Below are 21,603 nucleotides of genomic sequence, written 5' to 3'. Positions count from 1 at the left end.
TGTGTATCAGACCTTTAGTAAAAAGCCTGACAAAGATGAAGTTAATGATGGGGATTTATAAAAATATTCGTCGTAAAATATTCCTGATGTATTTTAATAAGGGAAACTAAGCCGTCTATACATATTTCATTTGTTCACTTGTAAATAAATTTATGGCCAAAACTTTATAACTTTATCTATTATTGAGCAAATTATTGGGTTAAATCAATTTAGATATCTCTTTTTATCGCTATATTTGCTATGTTTTCATTCTGAAACTAATTTAAAAAAAAAAAAAAAAAAAATTAAAACAAAACTTTTTTCAAAATAGATATTTTGCTTCAATTTTCTGCTCGTTTAGTATATGTTTTGTGTGTATTTATGTATTTCATAATTATAAAATGTTGTAAGATGTAATCCTTGTTTGTATGTATATAAAATATTTAGATTGTTTTTAATATTGGTAAATTTATGATTTGGATCCATGAGATAATAATACAAATACTGGCTTTCAAGAGTTTATTTTATATTCTTGCCTGAAGCTGATTGCCTGCAGTCTGTACATTGCCTGATGTATAAAAGTGTGCAGTCGGAGCAATTCAGTTTAAATCTTCCAAGGCAAATAAATATATTCTGGATTGCTTGTGTGTAACATGATTTGGTTTGTTTTGTTTATTTTCCTGAAGGCTGTATTGCATCCAGATTTTTTATATTTTTTGTGTTACTTTCGTTATGCATTTATGTAATTAAGTTGTGTATGAGCGTGAGTAAGGTACGTTTTGTTTTTACTTTTTATTTGTATTTATTTTGTATTGGAGTGTGTCAGTGAGAGTGCTGTTATATCTGTTTTTATAAGTTTGGCATTTTATGATGAGTTCTTCTGTGATATTAGAGAAGACACGATGTGTAGGATAGCCTATAAATAGTAATTAGTTAACATGAGGTTGAGTTGTACGAATTAATGTAAACGAGAGAGTCTGTGGTTGTTGATTTTCAAATTATTTTGTAAATAAATTGCTTTTTATGAACCAGGAGAAGCAAATTTATTTGTTTATTATTATGTATTAGTGATGTATATTAATACATACATCGTCTATTGTTGTCCGATAATACGGTACCATAAACTCTCACTGCCAGTACTGACCACTGATCGTCATTTACAAAAAATTACCAAAATTCCTATCACTACTGTTAAAGAAAACAACAAACTAGTATTCTATTTTAATACATTCCAGAAATGGATAAACATGACGTTATAAATATGTATTTGAATTACTATCATTAATTGTTTCATTCGTGAGACATGCTGAATGTATATATTACATATTATTCATTTTTATGGCACTTTATTAATGTTTGTTTGCGTTGCAAAACAATTGCGTTGCTTCTGAACTGCGTAAACCTCATAAATTTCAACTAATTCTCTTTCTGGTGCTAACAGTCCTGACTATCATACATCTCTTTTACCAATATAAGGCAAACATACAGTAATTCTTTCTGGGTTCTCTCTACCCACTCACTACTTCTTTCCTGTTGTACATTCTCAAGTAAATTTCGTTCTGGCGGGGTGTATTATGCATGTAGAAAGTTATTCATTTAAGCTGCATATTTATGTTTTTAAAAAATTGATTATGTACTGTACTACATCCAAATTTTCATTGAGGTAATATTTTGCTATTATTTTTAACGTATATTCATAATTTGCAATATCGTTTGTATAGTTATACTATACGAATACGTATTCCCGTATAACAAACAATATCCATAAAAGATTTTATCACACGCGCGCACGCACGGGATCAAAAAAAAATTATTGACGATTCCTGTTATTGCGGAAATAAGTAGAACAGAAGTAAGTTGATAGGAGTATTAAAATATCGTTGTTTTAGCATTGCATATTCGGTATTTTTATTTATTTTTAAATTTCCATAAGTGATCTTATTAGGATAATGAAATCATTAAATTGGGATATAAACAATAGTCCCAACAAAAAATAAAAAAAACAACTATATATTTATAATTAATTATATTTTTATAAAATAACTTAATTCAACAAAAATATAATTGAGCTTTGTTTTCAACCTAACGATTTAATTTTCTAGAAAAAAACTTTTTTTGTAGCACCTTAATAAAATAACTTAACTATAAAAACAAAAACAGCTTTACATTACAAAATGTAAATATTAAAAGTAACTATTTGGAATTATTGATTTTACATTATATCTATAAATTATGTACATATAAATATCATTATACATTCATCACTTATTTACACAATGCATTTACAGATCATACAGTTTATTGTTTATATTTCAGTAAAAGAATTTTGATTTCGGAAATTATGAAATTTTATCTAATACTACTAAAAAAATACAAAATTAGATTTACGCAAAATAAGAATTAATTGTTGATTAAAATTACGAAACTAAGTTAATTTTTTGTGGTAAATCTTTAATAAAAAAGAACTACGTATTATATCTAATCTTTTATACAGATAGCATTTTACGTTTATTTTAAATTATTGTGTATTCATTATTTGCAATATTGTTTTTATTATTGTACTACATGAATACGTATTCATGTACAACAAACAATATCCTCTAAACAATTTTATCTAAGTAATTTTGCGCATTAATTTACAAACTGAAGAAAATGTTTAAATTATAAGAACATCAAAATAATAATTACATTGAGCTATTTTTAATATGACGACTAATTAAAAATAATTTATTAGACTTAGACCTAAGAAACCACATAGTTTACTTTTTATAGTTAACCGAATAAGATCCGGAAATGTAATCGATATTTCTTGCAGCTGGATGGCCGGCAAATTGCTGAGCCGGTGGTGAGTAATAATTCTGTTGTGGAGGTGGGTTATAATAATTCTGTTGTGGTGCTGGAGCTGGAGCTGGAGCCGGAGCCGGTCTGTAGTATTGTTGTGGGGGTGGATTATATCTGCAAATATAAATAAGCAAATTACTATGTACGTAAGTAATTGAAATAATTTGTTTTCTTAACTAAAATACATATGTTTGAGTTTTTAAAGTTGCTAATTATAGAAAAAATAAAATAAAAATAAAATAAACCAAATCTACCATATTTTATAAGTTTAGTACAATAGATTTAATAAAAACCAATAAGTGCTATGCATAAGTTATTATTTAAAGGAAAAACTTTAGTGAATTTGAATTCAACAAATAATTATACCCTAACCATTTTTGTTAAAGTTCAACATTCACTGTAATTAAAATGTTAGATCAGAGAGAGAGAGAGAGAGAGAGAGAGTGACAGAGAGAGAGAGAGAGAGAGAGAGAGAGAGAGAGAGTGAGAGAGAGCTCCATAAAATCATAATGACAAATCAGTAAATTTAAATAAAAACCTTTTCAGACATCAGTATCAGACTTACACATTTTAAAATTATTATTGTTATTAAATTTCTTTTCTCAGTTACATTTATTATTTTTAAATGTGAATTGTTTTAGTTTATAAAGTTTTGTGAAAAGGAACATGTTTCCCAGGCTAGTAGTTAATGATGATAAAACTGAATAGAAATTCTTTCTAAGCATTGAAGAAATTATTTTTTTAATATTAGTAAAATATAAATTTAATTGAGAAAGTGGAAACTAAAGATTTTATTTAAATAAATTAATAAAAAAGAAAACATTATTGCATTTTTTGTAGAAAGTCTAATGAGTAAGATATCTTCTACTGATACAGTTCTAATTAACTTCATATGAGTACTAGCTGTTGTTAAGAACAATCTAAGACGAGTTTTTTCACTAGGTAATGAAGTAACTTATGTATTAGTCAGTTATGTTAAGCACTTCGTTTGAGTCGTAGTAAACTGTAAAAATATGTCGTTAGATAGACTAACATAACATTTTTCTTTAATTAAATCGCTAAACATTTTTTTTGTGTTTACAAAATAGTAACTGTCTTAATAACATAATGTTGTCATTTTAATAATTTGTTTCCTAGGCTGTATACTCTCTTTATATATTTCACGCATGCTGCTTATCTTCATTATGTTTAGATTTTTATCTTTAAAAAATATAAAATGACAAACAATACAAGCAAACTTATTTGTATAAAGACTTTATGATAATAAAACTTAGTTGGCAAAATATTTTTTATTTCTTTTCTCTCTCTCCTCTCTCTTTCTCCGCGCGCGTGCGCGTGCGAGTGCGTGTGAATGTGTACTTTTTTATTGTCTTATGATATTTCAAAAAGAAAAGAAGGTAAAATAAAAGGAAATTTTAAATAAAGCATTATTGTTAAGTACTACAAATACGTCAGTTTTTTTGAATAAGTTTTTAACGCAGGATCATTTAATAAAATTCTAAACTGTATAAAATTAAAACATAATTAAAAGTTACGCTACATTTCAGTGATAACAGTGAAAAAATAAACTAGAATACTCGAAAGAAAGAGAAACTGGGCACTGATTAATAATTTATATCAACTTGCCGCTTTAGGCAAGTCTACTTTATTATGCAACATAATAAAAAGTTAACTCGGTGATCTAGATTTTGTTTGACCTAAGACACAATTTTACATTTTAATATGTAAACAAACGATATCAGGTTCTTAAATTTGGAATTTCTCTATATTTGTAGTATTAAACAGTAATTAAGTTCTATATTACTTCCTGATTTTGTTGTGTTGTTTTTATTGTGTATCGCATTAAATGTGATGCTAAAAGTCTATACTACATTTTGTAGGAACTATCAAGGTCAAATTTTGTAAACAAAAAAACCTTTTCTCGAGTCTTTTAACTGCAGTAATTTTTAACAACTTTTTTACGCTTGATGATTTCGCCACATAGACGTGAAGCTTGCAGGTAGAATATGGAGAAGGAATTTTGTAGCGAATGAAAATAACCATGGCTGACCGGGATTCGAACCCGAGACCTCCGGATGAAAGGCAGAGAAGCTACCACTCCATCAAGGAGATCGGCAACAACTCCATCTCAGTTTTTTCGTAACCTGAATAATTTAAATGGAAACTAATTTTTATATTTTAATTTCATTTTATTATTTATTAGTCATAGTAAATTACAATATAAAGAAAACCGATGTTAGATTAAAAAGAAGTTTTTCTTTTTTTTCTAAGATTATTTTATTAATTTTATCAAATTAAAAATAAATTTACACAAACCAAAATAATTTGTTTAAAAGATAATGAAAATCCAATAAATAGCTCATTTTTTAATTAAATATAATCGAAATATATAACTCATACTTTAGAATAAAGTTTGTAATAACCGGTAAATTACACACACACGCGCATACATACATACATACATACAGACAGAGAGAAAGAAAACTAGAAAAAAAAACAAGTTGTTTGTTTTGTTTTGTGTTATGTTTTAGCGAACTCAGACAAACTGTACCCAGGGAAAATAAAAACGAATGTAAAATTTAAAAGCTTTGAAAACGTACTGCGAGCATTAATCCATTAAACAATTTTGACGAGTAGATTATCTGTAACATTTGTTTTTTTAATCAATAGTCAGTCAAAGCTTATTTATATATAAGGAAAACATATTAATGAAAGCAAACCTTGGTGCGGCTGGAGCGCTTCTGCTTGGAGCAGCACTATTGTAACGAGAGTCCTTGTAATAAATCGATGGATCTTCACGGTATTGTCCGTCATCGTAATCATCTGAACCGGATGATAAACTGTTGCTCGGATTTGTCAAAGTCGGTGGTGGGACATTAATTCCGGTACCAGCGGGTTCAAAACCTCTTCGACTTGCACCGTATTCGACTTCTCTAACACTTCCACTGTCATCTACGTAACCGTATTTTCCATAAACCTGAAAACATTTTCAAATATTTTTTTCTAGTAAAGTATGTTTGGATTAAATATTTCTACAAAAATTCAATCGCTATATGATTTATTTTATATTGCACGTTAATTAATATTTTTATAAAATGTAATTCATATTATATTTTGATAATTAATAATCGTATTAGTAGCTTTTAGTCATGAATTTAAATATTAATAAAAGTAATTAAAACATTTATAATAAAGAAAAAATAATTTCATAGTTTTAAAAATTTTTAAATCAAACTTGTAATAAAAACGATATTTTGTTAAGTAACTTTTCCTAATGGCAGATTTAACATAACATAATGAAGTATACCATTTCTTTTGTCTAGAATACCATATTTTCATTGTATAATTATTATATCAAGTATCGAAATAATACTTCACTAATATTTTAAAATGTTGTTATTTAGAAGATTTTAAGTATAATTTTTATTTTATTCACAATACTAGAATTTTTTTTCAAACTATACATGACGATGAAAGAAGATATAAAAAAAAATAAAATACAATTTTTCGATACTCTTTTGTACATACAAAATAAAGAAAAATACTGACGTAATACTAAGATAAATGGTCGAGGAAGTCAGAATAGTATATCGGTTAGATTAGCATCGAAGGATGCCATTAGGAAATAAAAATACGAATTTGCTTATAAAATAGGATCGGATTTAAAAAAAAAATATTTTTTTTTTTTAAATAAAAAATTTTATATAAATATATTTAAATATGACGTGAAGATTTGTAAAAGTTTAATTTGAACTAAATGGTATTTGAATCAAATAGACACGCTTAATTACAATTTTAATAGTTATTACTGTTTTTACTAAAGAAAATATTACCTCTCCAGTCGGATGCTTGGTCTCAATTTTAAAACTTCCGTCAGCAGCTTCATAACCGTAGCTGTATGATCCATCTTCATTGTGCCTATTGATCTGTTTCAAAATCGGTACAGGAGTTGTTTGTTGGTACTGGTTGTACTGGGCCCACGTAACACCCAGGCAAACAGCCAGGATCTGTGAAAAAAAAATAAATAACTTCATAAATTACTTATCGTGTTATATGTTACAATAGCTAGCTGATTGTCGGTTGCCTCGGCATGCTGATACAGAATCATACAATTGGGTTGATGAAGAAGGTGCGGGAAATCGCTTTTTCTTAGTAAGACTATTATGAGATGCAAGTTATTTTTGAATATGATCATGTCGTTTTTGGAAGATCTTGTGATTTCTCTAAATCGCTTAGAACCACGATTAACGCCCCGAATGCACATGTTATGCAAATTCCTAAATCTTATTTATATGATATTTAAATACGATAAGTAAATGTAAAACATCCACAGCCAATTTTTAAAAATAAGTGAATCTACAGTAATAAAGACTGATTTACTGTTAACAATTAATTAAACTCAATTTAATAGCCTACTAGAACGCTCCACAATCTAATATAGTTATATAATTACACTTTGAGATTTTAATCATTATTTATTTCATAAAAATAAGAACAGAATTTATTTGCTATTAAATGCACGTTCGAATGTGAAAACCCATTGCACAGGTGAGCGAGTTTTAATAATGCCTCGGGTGTAGGCTAGGTCACAAGAATGCGGAATGGTAGTCGACAAGTTGGAGGTCAAAACTGACTACTTTCATCTAAGAACTGATATAATGTGGCGGTTAGAGTATGTGGTCAACCGGTGGACAATCGAATCAAATATACACATACCTCATTGAATTGGCCTTGAATGCACTCGAATAAAAAGTAATAATTAATATAATTCATGAATAAAAATCAGTTAAGTGGTTAAAAAAGAATGTTAATTAAATTAATTTAATGCATGAATGATATTAATAGTTTAAATTAATAGTTCAAATTTCAGCAAAAACTAGATTAAAAAAATATATATAGAAAAAATTAGATTAAATTTAACATAAAAATTTTAATTTTTATGTTTTAATTTTGATAGCAAAACATTTTTGAAGTTTCAATTTCATCGTGCTGTTAAATATAATATATAATTACACAAAATGCTAACAAATCTGACTACTGCCCACAACTTTTTCTAAAGTATTAAAAAATATGACTTCTTTTTATTTAAATAAATATATTCAAACCTGTACGACCGCAGAAAATTTTGTCTTTTTTAATAAAATATTTATTTTTTTTTTCTAGTCTTCATTGTCACCAGCTTTAAAATTGTTTCACTAGCAATTAGGAAAAAGGCAAATAAAATTAAAAACTAATTTTTTCATAATATTTATTCATTGATGAAATTAAATAAAAGACGCATAGCAGAAAGACTCCGATCCTATTATTTTAAACAAATTATTGCATATTTAACTAATCTTTATTACCATGTTATCAGTGTTATTTTGGAAGTTGGGGTTTAATTAGGCGTATTGTCCTAGAAATGAGCCCCCTTAGACTAAAAACATCAACTACCAAACTGTAACTTTGCTTTGAGTTAGTACAACAATAAAAAAAAATGCTAGAAGTAAAATAAATTTATACAAACCTTTGAAATAAAGTTACAATACGAAACTAGATTAGAATGCTTTATGTACATTTCTTTAGTAATTACAAGTAATTGTAGGATGACGTCCAATTAAAGTTACTATATTTTTTAGATGGAAGATGAATTTTGCATGAAAAAATTTTCAAGTCTCATATGTTTCAACACAGAATGTTTAAAATAAAAGGCAGATGCGTACATCATGGCGTGTAGAAAATTTATTAAAGTGACACCTATCAATAAAAAGCGACTGATTTGGTTTTTTTTAATGTTTTTTATTAATTTGATAAAAATAAGATAACTAATTTCACCGTTCCTTATAGAATGGTGAAATGGTCATGGTCTAAACCATTTTGCTATTTAATTTATATTCTTGATGGTACGTGATGATGGTAATTGTTGATGAGTGACAAACATATCACCGGGAGGATAATTTATGAATGTATACAAATGATCAACTATTTAATACATTTTAATCTTACTTTCTTATTGTTAATTTTCGATTTAATTTTATATAATTATTTGTAAACGTTATAAATATCAGGAAGACATTAATCATGTCTTATTAAACATCATGAGACATTAATACAATACATAAAAAATATAAGCTACCGAAATATTACAATAAAATAAGCGTTATAAAACATAAAAATTTAAATATTTTTACAATAAACAGAATCAATATCGATAAATAAATCGTAAAGCATATATATAATATGCAAAGAAAAAGTGGAAAAACTTTATATAAAAAGTTGTATTAATAATAATGTTGGTAATTTAATTTTTTAATTAGATATTTAAATTTAATTACTAAAAATTTGCGCATGGTACTCGTAAATACGAATACGCACAAAAAAGAACAAGCAAGCACAGGAACACATGTGTCATTTCCCTCAAAACTCCGGTGAATTCTGTAACCAATGGAAGAAGTTATCTGTGGAAGAAATCTTTAAATCAGTAATAAATTAATCCTTCCGCGAATTTGATATTTTTGGTCATTAGAAATTTTGCAGAATTGTATTTTATACCACTGAAAATTATGAAGTTAAACCATTTAACATATGGAAATGAGAGAATGGATAATACTTTCATACTGGATAAAATGGATTTCCTATCCACATTTAACATAGCTTATTACTCTAAATAGTGTTAAACTCGGTTTATTACATTTATTTAGTAGTCAAACAAAAACAAAACTAATTCACAAAAGTTTTAGATAGGATTATTTTATGTATTGCAGTGTGTACGTTATTAGTAAAGAATCCTGAAGTAATATCAAAAATATAAAGGTAAGAAACATACGTTTTTAATTTAATACTGGTAATTTTCATCAAAAGAATTTACTAAAAGGAAACCTGAATAAGTCTAGTGTGGAATATAACTTTTTTACCAATTAAATTAAATGACTATCAGAGTCAAAATTTTATTAAAATTCATACCAAAAAATTATCTTAACTGTGCGGTTAGAAATATTTTTACCAATGTTAATAGCAGCAACTAGTCATAATTGTCATTTTTGTAATAATAGGCTAATAAATAATTAATTTTCCTTAAATTAATTGTACACGCTAATAATTTAAACATGTTTTGTAACTTCAGATTTAAAATAATTTCTCTCTATTTAATTTACATAGTTATGTAAATTACCTCAAGCAGCTGTTTATAGTAATAGGTTTTAAATAAATTAATGTAGGGAAAAATTTCCCGGAAGGCAGTTTTAAATACAGGGTACGAAATGAAAAAAAAAAGTATATATATAATTAGTAAAATTCAGGAAAGAAATCAATTTGAATTTAAAAATGGGTTCGGTTAATCTTAAAAATGACATAACTAGCGTATATTTAATTTGCTGTATCAATGAGTAATGGTCAAAAATAAAAATTATCTAATTAAACTTTTAATTAAAATCCAAGTAAAAGGACGTGTAACTTGTAATTTTGTTTATTTATTTTTATTTCTAATTTGTGTTCTTGTCATTTTGTATTAATAAAATGTTCTAAACTAAAATTCCTGTTTATTATATATTACGTAAAACCTAATTCGGTTATAATTAGAAACTGCTCTGTGTATTTTATAATTAGTAACATTCACCATTTAAGGTAGATCAAAGAGGTGGAATTATATATATATATATATATATATATATATATATAATGATTATGTACAACAAGGAAGTGAAATGTTAGGACACCGGAAACAGAAATTGGGTAATATAAATAATAAAACGTCGCCATTAAATTCTTCCGTTGGTATTAATGAGTTCATAAAAATAATTATTACTTTTTAACTTTTTTCTACAATGTAACTGATACCTATTTACTAATCAAGTCGTTATCACTTGAAACGATTAAGAATTTTTGTTTTTATTACGGTAAAGTGCTCAGACTAAACCGTAGTATGTTGTAATTTATTTGTATTTTAACCTTTCTTGTCTAAATGTCTTTGATAATATATTTAACGTAAGTTCAGAAATCGGATTGTAATATAAATGACTTAATTAAATAAGTTTCTTTTCATCGATAAAAATATCAAGAACATGTATGCAATTAAGAAGATATAATTTAATGCAACATTTTATAACTTACTTTAACATGTTCCAAAACTTAAAAAATTATAATTAAAACTCAAAGTAAATATTCAGAATATTTACAATTCCTTCTATCTAATTTTAACTTTTACTTTTTTTAAATCTTTAATAAATTATATTCTTATCAATTTCTGTATTCATGAAGATTTGCTTCTGTTTAATATTGTTTTTTTGTCATAATGCTTATATTTTTAAGAAGAATAACTTCTGGGTATAAAGATTCTTGGACCTTATTCCTGTTTTGCTCTTATTAATTCAAGAAATTTATCAAGCAAATATATTTTATTGAAATTTGTTAAGAACTTAATTCAAATTAACCAATTTTAACATTCTTTGGTAGTAAGATACGAGGGCGTTTGTAAAACTGTGATGTTTATTAGAATACTTCCTAAAACTGAAATTTTAAACAAATTACAATGTTTTGTAATTTACTTTGTGAAAGCTTATTAAGAACAACTTTTTATATAAGTAAGACCTTATAATTAGTCCTTAAATTAATTTAATTAAATAAATTCAAATCATGACTTTAATGAAGCAGATAAAATGGTGCTGAAATATAAAATTATTAATTTCCTAAGCTTACATTACGCAAAAGAAGAAAAAATTGATTTTTTTTTAATTATAAAATTCATATATCTACAATCAATGTGTGGTCTATATTTTCGTAACCAAGACCTTCAAAATTTTAGCATCATTAAAAAAGAACGAAGAAAATTTTACTAAGACATAAATCATACTGTGATGCATTACAAATTTCAAGTAAACAAAGTAAACATAATAAAATAAATACAGCAATATATATTTTGTCAAAATATAATTAACTTAAAATTACAAAGAAAACATTTATAATAAAATTTAAAAACATGTATAAATTTACAAGAACTGAGAATCACGAATCTGTGACCGAAATAAATGATTTGCAAATTTACAAGTTATGTTTGTTTTATTTTAAAAATGTATTCCATTATTTTTCCTTGAAAATAGAACAAGCAACCTTCTAATCTTGAGATCATGTAAACATAAAAACAAAGAGGGAAACATAAAATAAACACTCCCATAACATTTAAAAAAATGATAAAAGTGCAAAACAATCTTTCATGTAAATTACTTCACAACTCAAAATTTCAAAAATTATTTAAAACAAATGCTCAATCTTTATTCCAATCAATTAACCAATTTATTGTTGAATAATATTTTTACCAATGTACTGAAACATCAGTAAGTTCTTATGAATTCTCGTTCTGTCTTTGTGAAAAAAAATTATTTCCTGCATTTGAAAGATAATTTTAATAATTACACTAGTTTATTGTTAAACGCCTTTTCCTTTTTACGTAAAAGATACGTTTACGTATAAAAATTACTAAAAAAAAAAAATAAAGACTAATCAATAAGTAAAACATTTTAAGTGTAAAATAATCAAATATTTTTCTGCAAGCAAAAATTTATTAAGATTTTTTTTAATATTAATTGATATTTTTGTGGCAAAATGTAAACCAGTACACTTTTACTAAAAAGATTTTCTCTCTTAATCTCTATTTTCATTTTCTGGAAGTTTCATTCATGAAAGGACATCTTGTTTCGATCTTGCTTTTCTCAAAGTCATGAGGATATAAGGTGTGGTAGATGAGGATTTAAGTGAAGAACCGTTTGATTTTTCGTTTTAAACTATAAATATTTTTGTATTAAAAGCGTGACTCTAGTGAATTAAGGCTGTGCAATTTATATAGTGTTTTTATCATTCATTTTTAACCATCTCATTGTAAAAGTTTTAGATAAATTAGTATAAGACCAAATTTATTTATTTTTTGCATCATTAAAAATCGGTGCGTTTTGTTTTATAATCTGTCATCTACTTCCACCCAATTTATAAATAAATTTAAACAGGAAAAATATAAGATAAATATTTTAAATATGAGAAACCATAGTTAAAATAATAAAACAACCTGATAAGTGATAAATTAAATGTATTAATGAATCTAAATTCAAGGGACAACCCATCATAAATAATCTTAGTTTGTTTCTGTATACTTAAACAAATTTTTTAAATTTATCAGGTTGTTTTTTTAATTATTTCAAAAAAATTAAATTATTGCCTGTAACTTATCGGTGAATTTAATAGTTGATTACTTTTATTCATCATTTGCGATGATTATAGTAAAGAGGCATTGCTAATTTTATTCCTAAAATCCTGTATTGCGTTAAGGGTGTATTATTAAATAAGTATCACAATTGTAATATAAGTAATAATTATAATTAATAATTCTTTTTTGTTAAATGATTTAACAAATTACATTTAATGTGATTATATTTACTTTATGTAATCAATATTTAAAATAAAATCAAATTACAATTACATTTAAATCTTTCGTACGTTTTGATTTAAATGTAATAATAAAAAAGTAATCGGTTTTTGACTAATTTCTTATTTAATCTAATTCTAAAAGTAGAAAAAGTAATTATTAAACGGATTATAAATAAATATGTATTAAAAAATATATAAAAATAATGTAAATAATTGTGTAAATAACTAATTTAAGGAAGTAGTATTATATTAAAATGCATGTCAGACTTACCAGTGCACGAGCTGCCATTCTGAACGAGTTGCAGTGAATAGTAGCTATGTTAGTGTTTGGAGGGTATTCAGGTGCCAGGTTTATATAGACTCGGTTACAACATGGCGACTATTAAGGCCGTGCGTTACACACTTCTCTGTCTTCCTCCACAAATATTATATTATTCTTTTCGTTTATTAAAAAATAATTGATGATTACAAGCTGTTTAATTATCATATATTAAATTTCATCATTTAATTATATCAAATTACCACAATTTTGATGCTTATTCTGTAAAGATTATTTTTCTAAACAGGCATGTAAAGAAAGTTGCCCTTTCAAGGACAGTGGTTATTAATATAAAGGGAATTATTGTTATTTTACCATGATTTGTAAAAAAATTGTAGAATAGTTTTAGAACTTGCATAATTGTACTAAAAGACCACAGAATACGGATATTCTTTTAATGGAACAAACTCATCAAAGAGCAGTCTATTAAATAAATGACTACATTACCATTGTAAAACTACTATTATTACTACTACTAATAATAATTTTATATATATAAGTCCACCGGGCTGGTCTAATGGTAAACTCGTCGTCGAAAATCATTTGCTGAACAGCTGATTTTCTAACACTAGGTTTCTGAGGTTCAAATCCTACTAAAAGTTAGTTAATTTTGTACAAATTTGAATACTAGACAATAGACACCAAAGTACACTGGTGGTTGGGGTTCAATTAATTACCAATTTCAGGAATGGTCACCCAAAGTTTTGTCAAGACTACACCTCATTTACGTGTCATACATGTAAATCTTCATCACACTGAGCCATAGGGGGGGGGGGTTGCGTATTGTTCACTTGTTGAACAGATTACAACGTATGCATTAGGAATAATAATTATATATTATATTATAATAATTATATCGTATATATATATATATATATATATATATATATACGAGGTCTGTAAATAAAGTAATGAAATTATTTTTTTTTTTGGCAGCCAAAGTGGCAACATTGTAAAGTTACTAGTAAACCTATGGTTATATGAAACGCTGATTTATATTAGATATTAATATTTTTAATCTATTGTTGTCACGTGAGACGTAAACAAAATTTTCGTGAAACGGGTTTTTGTTGTGCGTTACAAAAATGAGTGATACTAATTATGAGCAACGATGTGCAATCAAGTTTTGTGTTAAACTCGGTAAGAATGCTATTGAAACTTTTTAAAAATTGAAAAGAGGGTATGGAGATGACACTCTGTCAGGAGCTCAAGTTTTAAGTGGTTGAAAGCATTTTCAATGGCCGGGAATCAGTTGCGGACGGTCCGCACTCTGGAAGACCGTCAACATCAAAACGTGACGACAGTGTTGCGCGAATCAGAGAGTTGATACGGTACGACCGGCAATTAGCTGTCAGAATGATTGCAGAAAAATTGAATTTGAACCGTACCACAGTCCATCAAATTTTGACAAATGAATTGGGCATGAAAAAAGTCTGTGCAAGATTGGCCCAAAAAATTTCACTGTTGAACAGAAAAACAACCGGGTGGAAGTGTGCAGCGATCTTATAGGGCGAATTGAAACTGATTCTGAGTTTCTAAAAAAACGTTATTACTGGTGATAAATCTTGGATATTTGAGTAGGACCCAAAAACAAAACGTCAGAGCAAGGAGAGGCACACTTCAAACTCACCACGTCCCAAAAAATCGAAAATGAGCAAATCAAAACCATGCTAATTTATTTCTTCCATAGTAATGGCATTGTCCATAAGGAGTTTTTGCCTACAGGACAGAATTTAAATCAATATGTTTACCGAGAAATTCTTGAAAGACTGCGGAAAAGAGTTGCCCGCGTGAGACCAGTCATCAAAGACAACTGTATGCTGCATCATGACAATGCATCTTGTCACACTGCACTCTCAATCAATGAGTTTGTGGCAAAGAAAAACATTACTGCTGTCCCTCAACCATCTTATTCACCTGATTTGAGTCCCTGTGACTTTTTCCTGTTACGGACTTTAAAATCACCTCAAAGGACACCATTTTGAAACAGTAGAAAACAAAAACAAAAATGTAACCTACTATCTGAAGGATATTACGGTTTCTGAGTTCCAACACTGCTATGAAGAGTGGGAAAACCGTTTGAAGTGTTGCGTGGCTTAACGCAAGGGAACTATTTCGAAGGTGATGGCCCACGTATAATTGGACTGTAAATAAAAAACTTTTCTGAACCAGTCTCATTACTTTATTTACAGATCTCGTATATTATACTTATTATAGTGATATATTATTTCTATTATTATTAATATCAACTATTTAACTGAGAAGGGTTTAGTTAAATTTGCAAATAGAATAAGTTTGCAAAATCTGTAAATGATATGATTTAATTTTTAACTTGCCATTATTTGATTTGTATTAATTAAAGAACTTACAATAATAACATTGAGTTCTACCACCGCTTATCAGTGATTGAAACTTTATGACAAATTTAAAGAATAGTAGACTATAAAGTTAATGTATAAGTTCAGGCTAATGGAAGACAAACATTTAAAAACTACAGAAAGGTTTATACTTTCAGATCTATTATTAATTTTTGCATGCATTTCATTTCATCCATGAATTATTTTTTCTTAAACCAATAAAAAATTGGGCCGCCAAGGATTCCAAAACTTTCCCGAGGCTATCCCTTATAGTAAACAAGATTTAAAAATTTAAACGATGCAATAAAATTATGTTGAAAAGTAAAATTTATTTAATTTTAAATAAAAATTGTAAATATTATTATGATTCAGCTTTTAAGAATGTAAAAACCAAAGATATTTAGTGCTACCAAGTTAATAATTTTATAAAAGTAAAATAAATGAAAATAAAAATTTTGAATATTTTATTAAATATAACATTAATTATTAAAATTATTGTTATTATTTATAAAGAAAAAAAAATTAATGGTTGGCTGAGCGGGTACAGGTAGCACATTTGACCTAAAATCGCGAAAAATATCAAAATGCTCACTAAAACCGTTTGAGACTGATTTGACCCCTTTGATCACATGACTTTTTATTTTAAAAAGTATGCTCTATGTTAAAAGTATAACTGAGAAAAAAAATCAAAATTTTTAGTAAAAACGTTTGGGTTCCAGTTGACCCCCTTGACCGAAAGAAGTTTTAATCATCAAAATTATTCTATATTTAGAGTACAATTGGTAAAAAATACACTGTTTTCTAATTGAAAAAAATTTATTTTTGCATGATCATATATATAAATATATATATGATCATGCAAGATAGAATCATCAAGATAGAAAAAAATATATATATATTGTATTCATTTAATATAAATGTTATAACAGAAATTTTACTCGTGATTTTTATCATAGAAGTATTTGAAAAATGTATTGAGATTAAAAACTGCTGTGTAAATCATATTAATTATAAATAATTCTGGAAAATACGTTAATAATTTATAATTGTAAAACAGAATTTTTCAATTGGAGAATAAATAAACTGAAATTAAAAAAAAACAAAAAACATTTTCTAATTTCATAGCGTTGACAAAGAAATTTAATGGTAATAAGTTATAATTTATTTGAACCCAAAAATTTATATTAAGTATACACAACTACACTCAAAAAATTTTGTTTTTCTCATGGAAAATTTGAACATCCAATTCCTTGAGGTAAAAAATATATGCACAATTTACATTCTGATCCTGGGCATGACGGTAAACCAACCCGATCAGCCATATGGTAGAGTTTCCATTTTAATATTCATCCCTTTTCTTTATCTTTGATCATTTATTCCATATTTTAGGTGTAGTAGGTGTGGATCTGTACCTACTAGGCTTCAATGTTAAGGGTGTAAGGTTTTAAAGAACCAGTGTAGCCTTGATATCATGTAGGGAGGGGCCTGTTGTTGACCAAATAAGCCCAACTAAGCTGTACAATTAACTTACTGTCTAAAATAGCTATCGATTAAAGCCAGGGCTCGTAGTCTCTCATTTGTAACTCAAAAACAATACATACGATGAAGCCAGAATAAATTTAAAAATTCAGTGAACATGGGTTTAGAAACCGGGTTTTATTCAGTTTTAGCTACTAAAAGAATTTTTCCAAGCTTATGTAAAGAATTAAGTCAAAACTGTATTACTGTAGATATACGAATTTTTGTTTTAAAAACCCAGCAAAGGGTAATAAATAAATTACGCTCTTCTTTAGATTATATGCACAAATAAATATACTTTATTAAGTTGCAGAAAAAACTAATAATAAAATCTTTAGAGAATTGAAATTATTTAATTGAATTGAAATTTTTAAAGAACAATATATATTTATTACTATTAAAGAATTACCAGCGATAAAATTAAATTTTATTTTTAATAAATTATTTAACAATAAAAAATTCAGTTTTGAATAAGTCGATTCAAACGAAGTGAATAACAAAAATGTTAAAAATGAACAAAAGAAACCAAATTGCAGTCATCTGTCACTTAAATTATGTTAAACATGTTTCGAAAGTATACATATATATATAAATTTTTTTTTGTATATGAACAGATTAAAATCGTACAATTTCTGTTAACGGATATTCTCTACCCGAAAAATGGTCCTGGACGATTTACAAGTATTAAAGTTAAAATTAATTTTTTTTTTATAATGAAGATAACACCATTCATATTTTCATTATGAAGTTAATTAAATTGATTAATAAATAAGGAATTAATTTACTTCTTCATTTATTATCTTTTTCTTTACTTTAATAAACAAAATAAATGGATTTTTATTACTATGTAACAAATTATATTTATTAAAATTAATTTAAAAAAATATAATTCTGAAAAGAATTTCCAGTGATTATTTTTTTAAAATATTTATTTTATAATAAATGTTTAATTTTTACCATTCTTCACGTTTTACCTTAATCAACAGTCGTGTAACTAGGGCCACTCCGATGATTTAGGCAGATGGTTTAAAATTTATTTAGTGAAAATTGATGCACTCTTTCCTGTGTTTAAGGAATACAAACCAGCAAGCCGCCCAAAACATGACTATCCCAATGAGCCAAATCCAAGGTTTCTTCTTTGAGAAATTGGTAAAAACTGATAAAAATTTAAGATATTCTAATTTATTAAAAACTATATTTATTAAAATAGTGTATACTTCATTACTTGCGTTACATTAATTCGGTTACATTTGAATTATTATAAGTTTTGTAAAATTAGGCCACTAACCCAGGAGTTTTTTCTCTGTTTACTTGTAGAATATAATTCCAAAGAATGTTCGATTCTTCGTGGAATACGGAACCGGATTATTGTGCGTAAATTTTTGTGCTCGCACATTTAAAAAGAGATTTGGATCATATATGACATACTATGTTAACGTTTTATTTTTTATCTGAAGACCTGAAAGAATTAAGATTATTTAACTAATGGCAACAAATTTGAATAATCTTAGTCTGCATTAGCCGATAGTTTAATAAGAAAACATTATGCAAATTACAATTCCTCAATGAAGGTTTTCAATTTATTTCTTTACTCCCACACAAACTATACCTGCGCATATCATAAAAATATTACGTCATTATACATACATTTAAAAAAAAAAAATACCGTTTATAATTTGAAGGCTATGTGTTTAAATCATACATACTCCAATTCTATTAAATTTACAAAATGACAGACTACCTTTATTTTTACTTTATACTTTATGTTAAATGATTTTTGTTTTTGGAAAGGTGAAAAAACGTACTAAATATAATTTATTTTGATCTTGCGTTATCTTCCTTTAAATTAACAGGATATATTCCTAGATAAATGTACCCATACATATGCAATTAGCACACTAATAGATAGTTTTAAAAAGATTAATTTCTAAAATAGTTAACTACCAAGATTCATTACAGAATTGAATTAATTCTGATTATATAATTTGGAGAGGTTGACTTTATAAACTGGTTGCTAATTTTTGCATTTATTGTATAATTATTTTTCATAACAAATGTTACATGGCATGAAAAAAATGTAGGTTTAAAGAGAAATGATACGATGAAATAACATCAATTTGATTACATCGTGGAATAATTACTGAGGTGGAGTAAAATTTTAAATATAAACTCAACTATAAATACACACAAAGCACACGCATGCGCACGTATGTAACATTAATTTATAATAAAAATAATTTCTTTAATGTCTAACGACTTACTATTTATCGAAAGTAATTTTCAAATCTGTGATGTAAAAAACAAATTTTATCTAATTAATGGTCAAATTTTGAATATTTCCTGTTTTTTCTAAAATAATCTGTTTTAATAATTTCATTAAACTTGCTAACTATTAAAATGGAAGTGTCTATTACAATATAGTGAACACTTCAGTCTGATTTATCGGGATCATTCATATTTTGATATATAAAATGCCTTTTTTCTATGTAAAAATATTTTTACATAGAAAGAAATTAATTTCATGATTCATTGCATACCGATTAAAAAAAAATTGCAAAATGTACTTTAGCGCAAAATATTGCGCTAAAGAACAAGTCATCCATTTCTTCCACTTGTGGGGGGATATAAAATATGTGTTATACTGAATATTACCAAAAAGACAATAAATACATAAATAAGTTAAGGACTTGGTCTACGTTATTTTTTCGCTCTTTTAACAAACTGAAACAGAATATTTTTTAGAATCTACTTCAGGTAATTAATTTACAATAAAAAATAGAATAATTATAAATTTATTTTACATAAATTACAGTTAGAATTCAACTATATAGAAAATACTTTTCAAAAAGTTACTAGCTGTTTAACTAAGGTCGTCTTTTATCATACGCTACAAAATTCCATTTACGTTTCCTATAAACAAGCTTATGAGGCGAAATCATAAAGTCATAAAAAATTATCATTATTTTTAAACATTTAAAAAATTTAATGATTGTCCTAGAGAGAAAAAAAATTTCTAAATAGCAACACTGAAGTTATATCCAATGTAGAGGTTGAAAAGTAGGAAATGTATGTAAACTTAAATTCTAACCTAACTTCATAATCATATGCATTGCTATTTATTATGTCTTTAGTTTATACCTAATGGAATATTTATTGCGCGAGCTTAACAAGGAAGAGAAAAATATCTATTATTATTTCTACAATAGATATGGGTGTTCAATCTTTAAACAATACTTGGTCATTTAAAACTAACAATTTTTTTACAATTTTTTTTTTTTTTTTTATTTCCTGATCTTGTTAAGGAAGTTATTATTTTCTTTAAGAAAGCAATATTGCGGATTTCCTTATTAATTTTTAAACATTATTTTGTATGACCAAATTATATATATATAAAATGCTTTTATTTAATAAATGCTTTTTTTGCATTCAATTAACACATTTTAGATACAAAAAGTGCAATAAAATTGATTCTTATTTGCTAAAATAAAATGCTAGTCAAATTAATAAACAAAACGATTCAGCTTACTTAAAACTGAAGCACTGGAAAATATGAAATAAAATAACTGGGTTTTATAAAGATTAATAATTAGATTTGATTTTTATGCACTTTACCCTTACTAAATTATGTCAGTCCACTTGTGCAAGAATAAATAAAATGTTTTTTCTGAAACAGAAATGGAAGTAAAATACTCTTTGATGGGGTTTTATAAAATGAAAATAACTATAACCTAAATAACAATATTTTTTTTTTAATTTTTATATAATCAGCACCAATTATACGATCGAGAAAAATTCATTGGTATGTATTTCTGTAAAATCGGTTCAGCCGTTAAACAGTAACAGTACGTCAAAATTACAAAATATGGTTGTGATACATATTATTATTCTTCTAGAGTCGGGTAAAAACAATTCCAACGATAATAAAATAAAAACTAGTTAATCAAAAAAATATATTGTCCTATTTTTTGAATGAGAAGCACTGAAATAAGTGTAAGTAATTTATTTTAAGAGGTGGATACCGTGAGACTTAAACTTCATATAATTCATGTTACATTTGTATATATGGTCTGTGTCTGGCGCATACAATCTATACATTAAAATTTCAAGTAATTTTTTATTACTTGACTTCTTAATTTAATAATTTGTGTTAGATTAGGGCTATAAAAAATATCTTACTTTGGTGGCCGGAAAATGAGG

At 26.3% G+C, this 21,603-nt stretch overlaps 1 protein-coding gene across 1 annotated transcript; it reads right to left on the bottom strand.

Moving 5' to 3' along the window:
* Positions 1-2,027: 2,027 nt before the first annotated feature.
* Cpr97Eb (Cuticular protein 97Eb) lies at positions 2,028-13,624 on the bottom strand. Its single transcript, XM_075369604.1, has 4 exons — positions 13,484-13,624; positions 6,654-6,827; positions 5,541-5,797; positions 2,028-2,934 (listed from the first exon to the last, which is right to left on the bottom strand). Exons 1-4 carry the CDS (start codon positions 13,499-13,501, stop codon positions 2,739-2,741), a joined length of 645 nt encoding a protein of 214 aa, XP_075225719.1. The 5' UTR covers positions 13,502-13,624; the 3' UTR covers positions 2,028-2,738.
* Between the last annotated feature and the right edge of the window lie 7,979 nt (positions 13,625-21,603).

The sequence above is a fragment of the Lycorma delicatula genome, chromosome 1 (assembly GCF_047948215.1).
Source record: "Lycorma delicatula isolate Av1 chromosome 1, ASM4794821v1, whole genome shotgun sequence".
NCBI classification, from domain to species: Eukaryota; Metazoa; Arthropoda; class Insecta; order Hemiptera; family Fulgoridae; genus Lycorma; species Lycorma delicatula.
This window is presented reverse-complemented; position numbering and strand designations above follow the sequence as displayed.

Excerpts from the sequence above, each read along its gene's own strand:
- Cpr97Eb (XM_075369604.1), bottom strand. Across the intron at positions 5,798-6,653 it reads CCAAGCATCCGACTGGAGAG|GTTTATGGAAAATACGGTTA; the intron begins GTAATATTTTCT and ends AAATGTTTTCAG. Across the intron at positions 2,935-5,540 it reads AGCGCTCCAGCCGCACCAAG|ATATAATCCACCCCCACAAC; the intron begins GTTTGCTTTCAT and ends TTATATTTGCAG.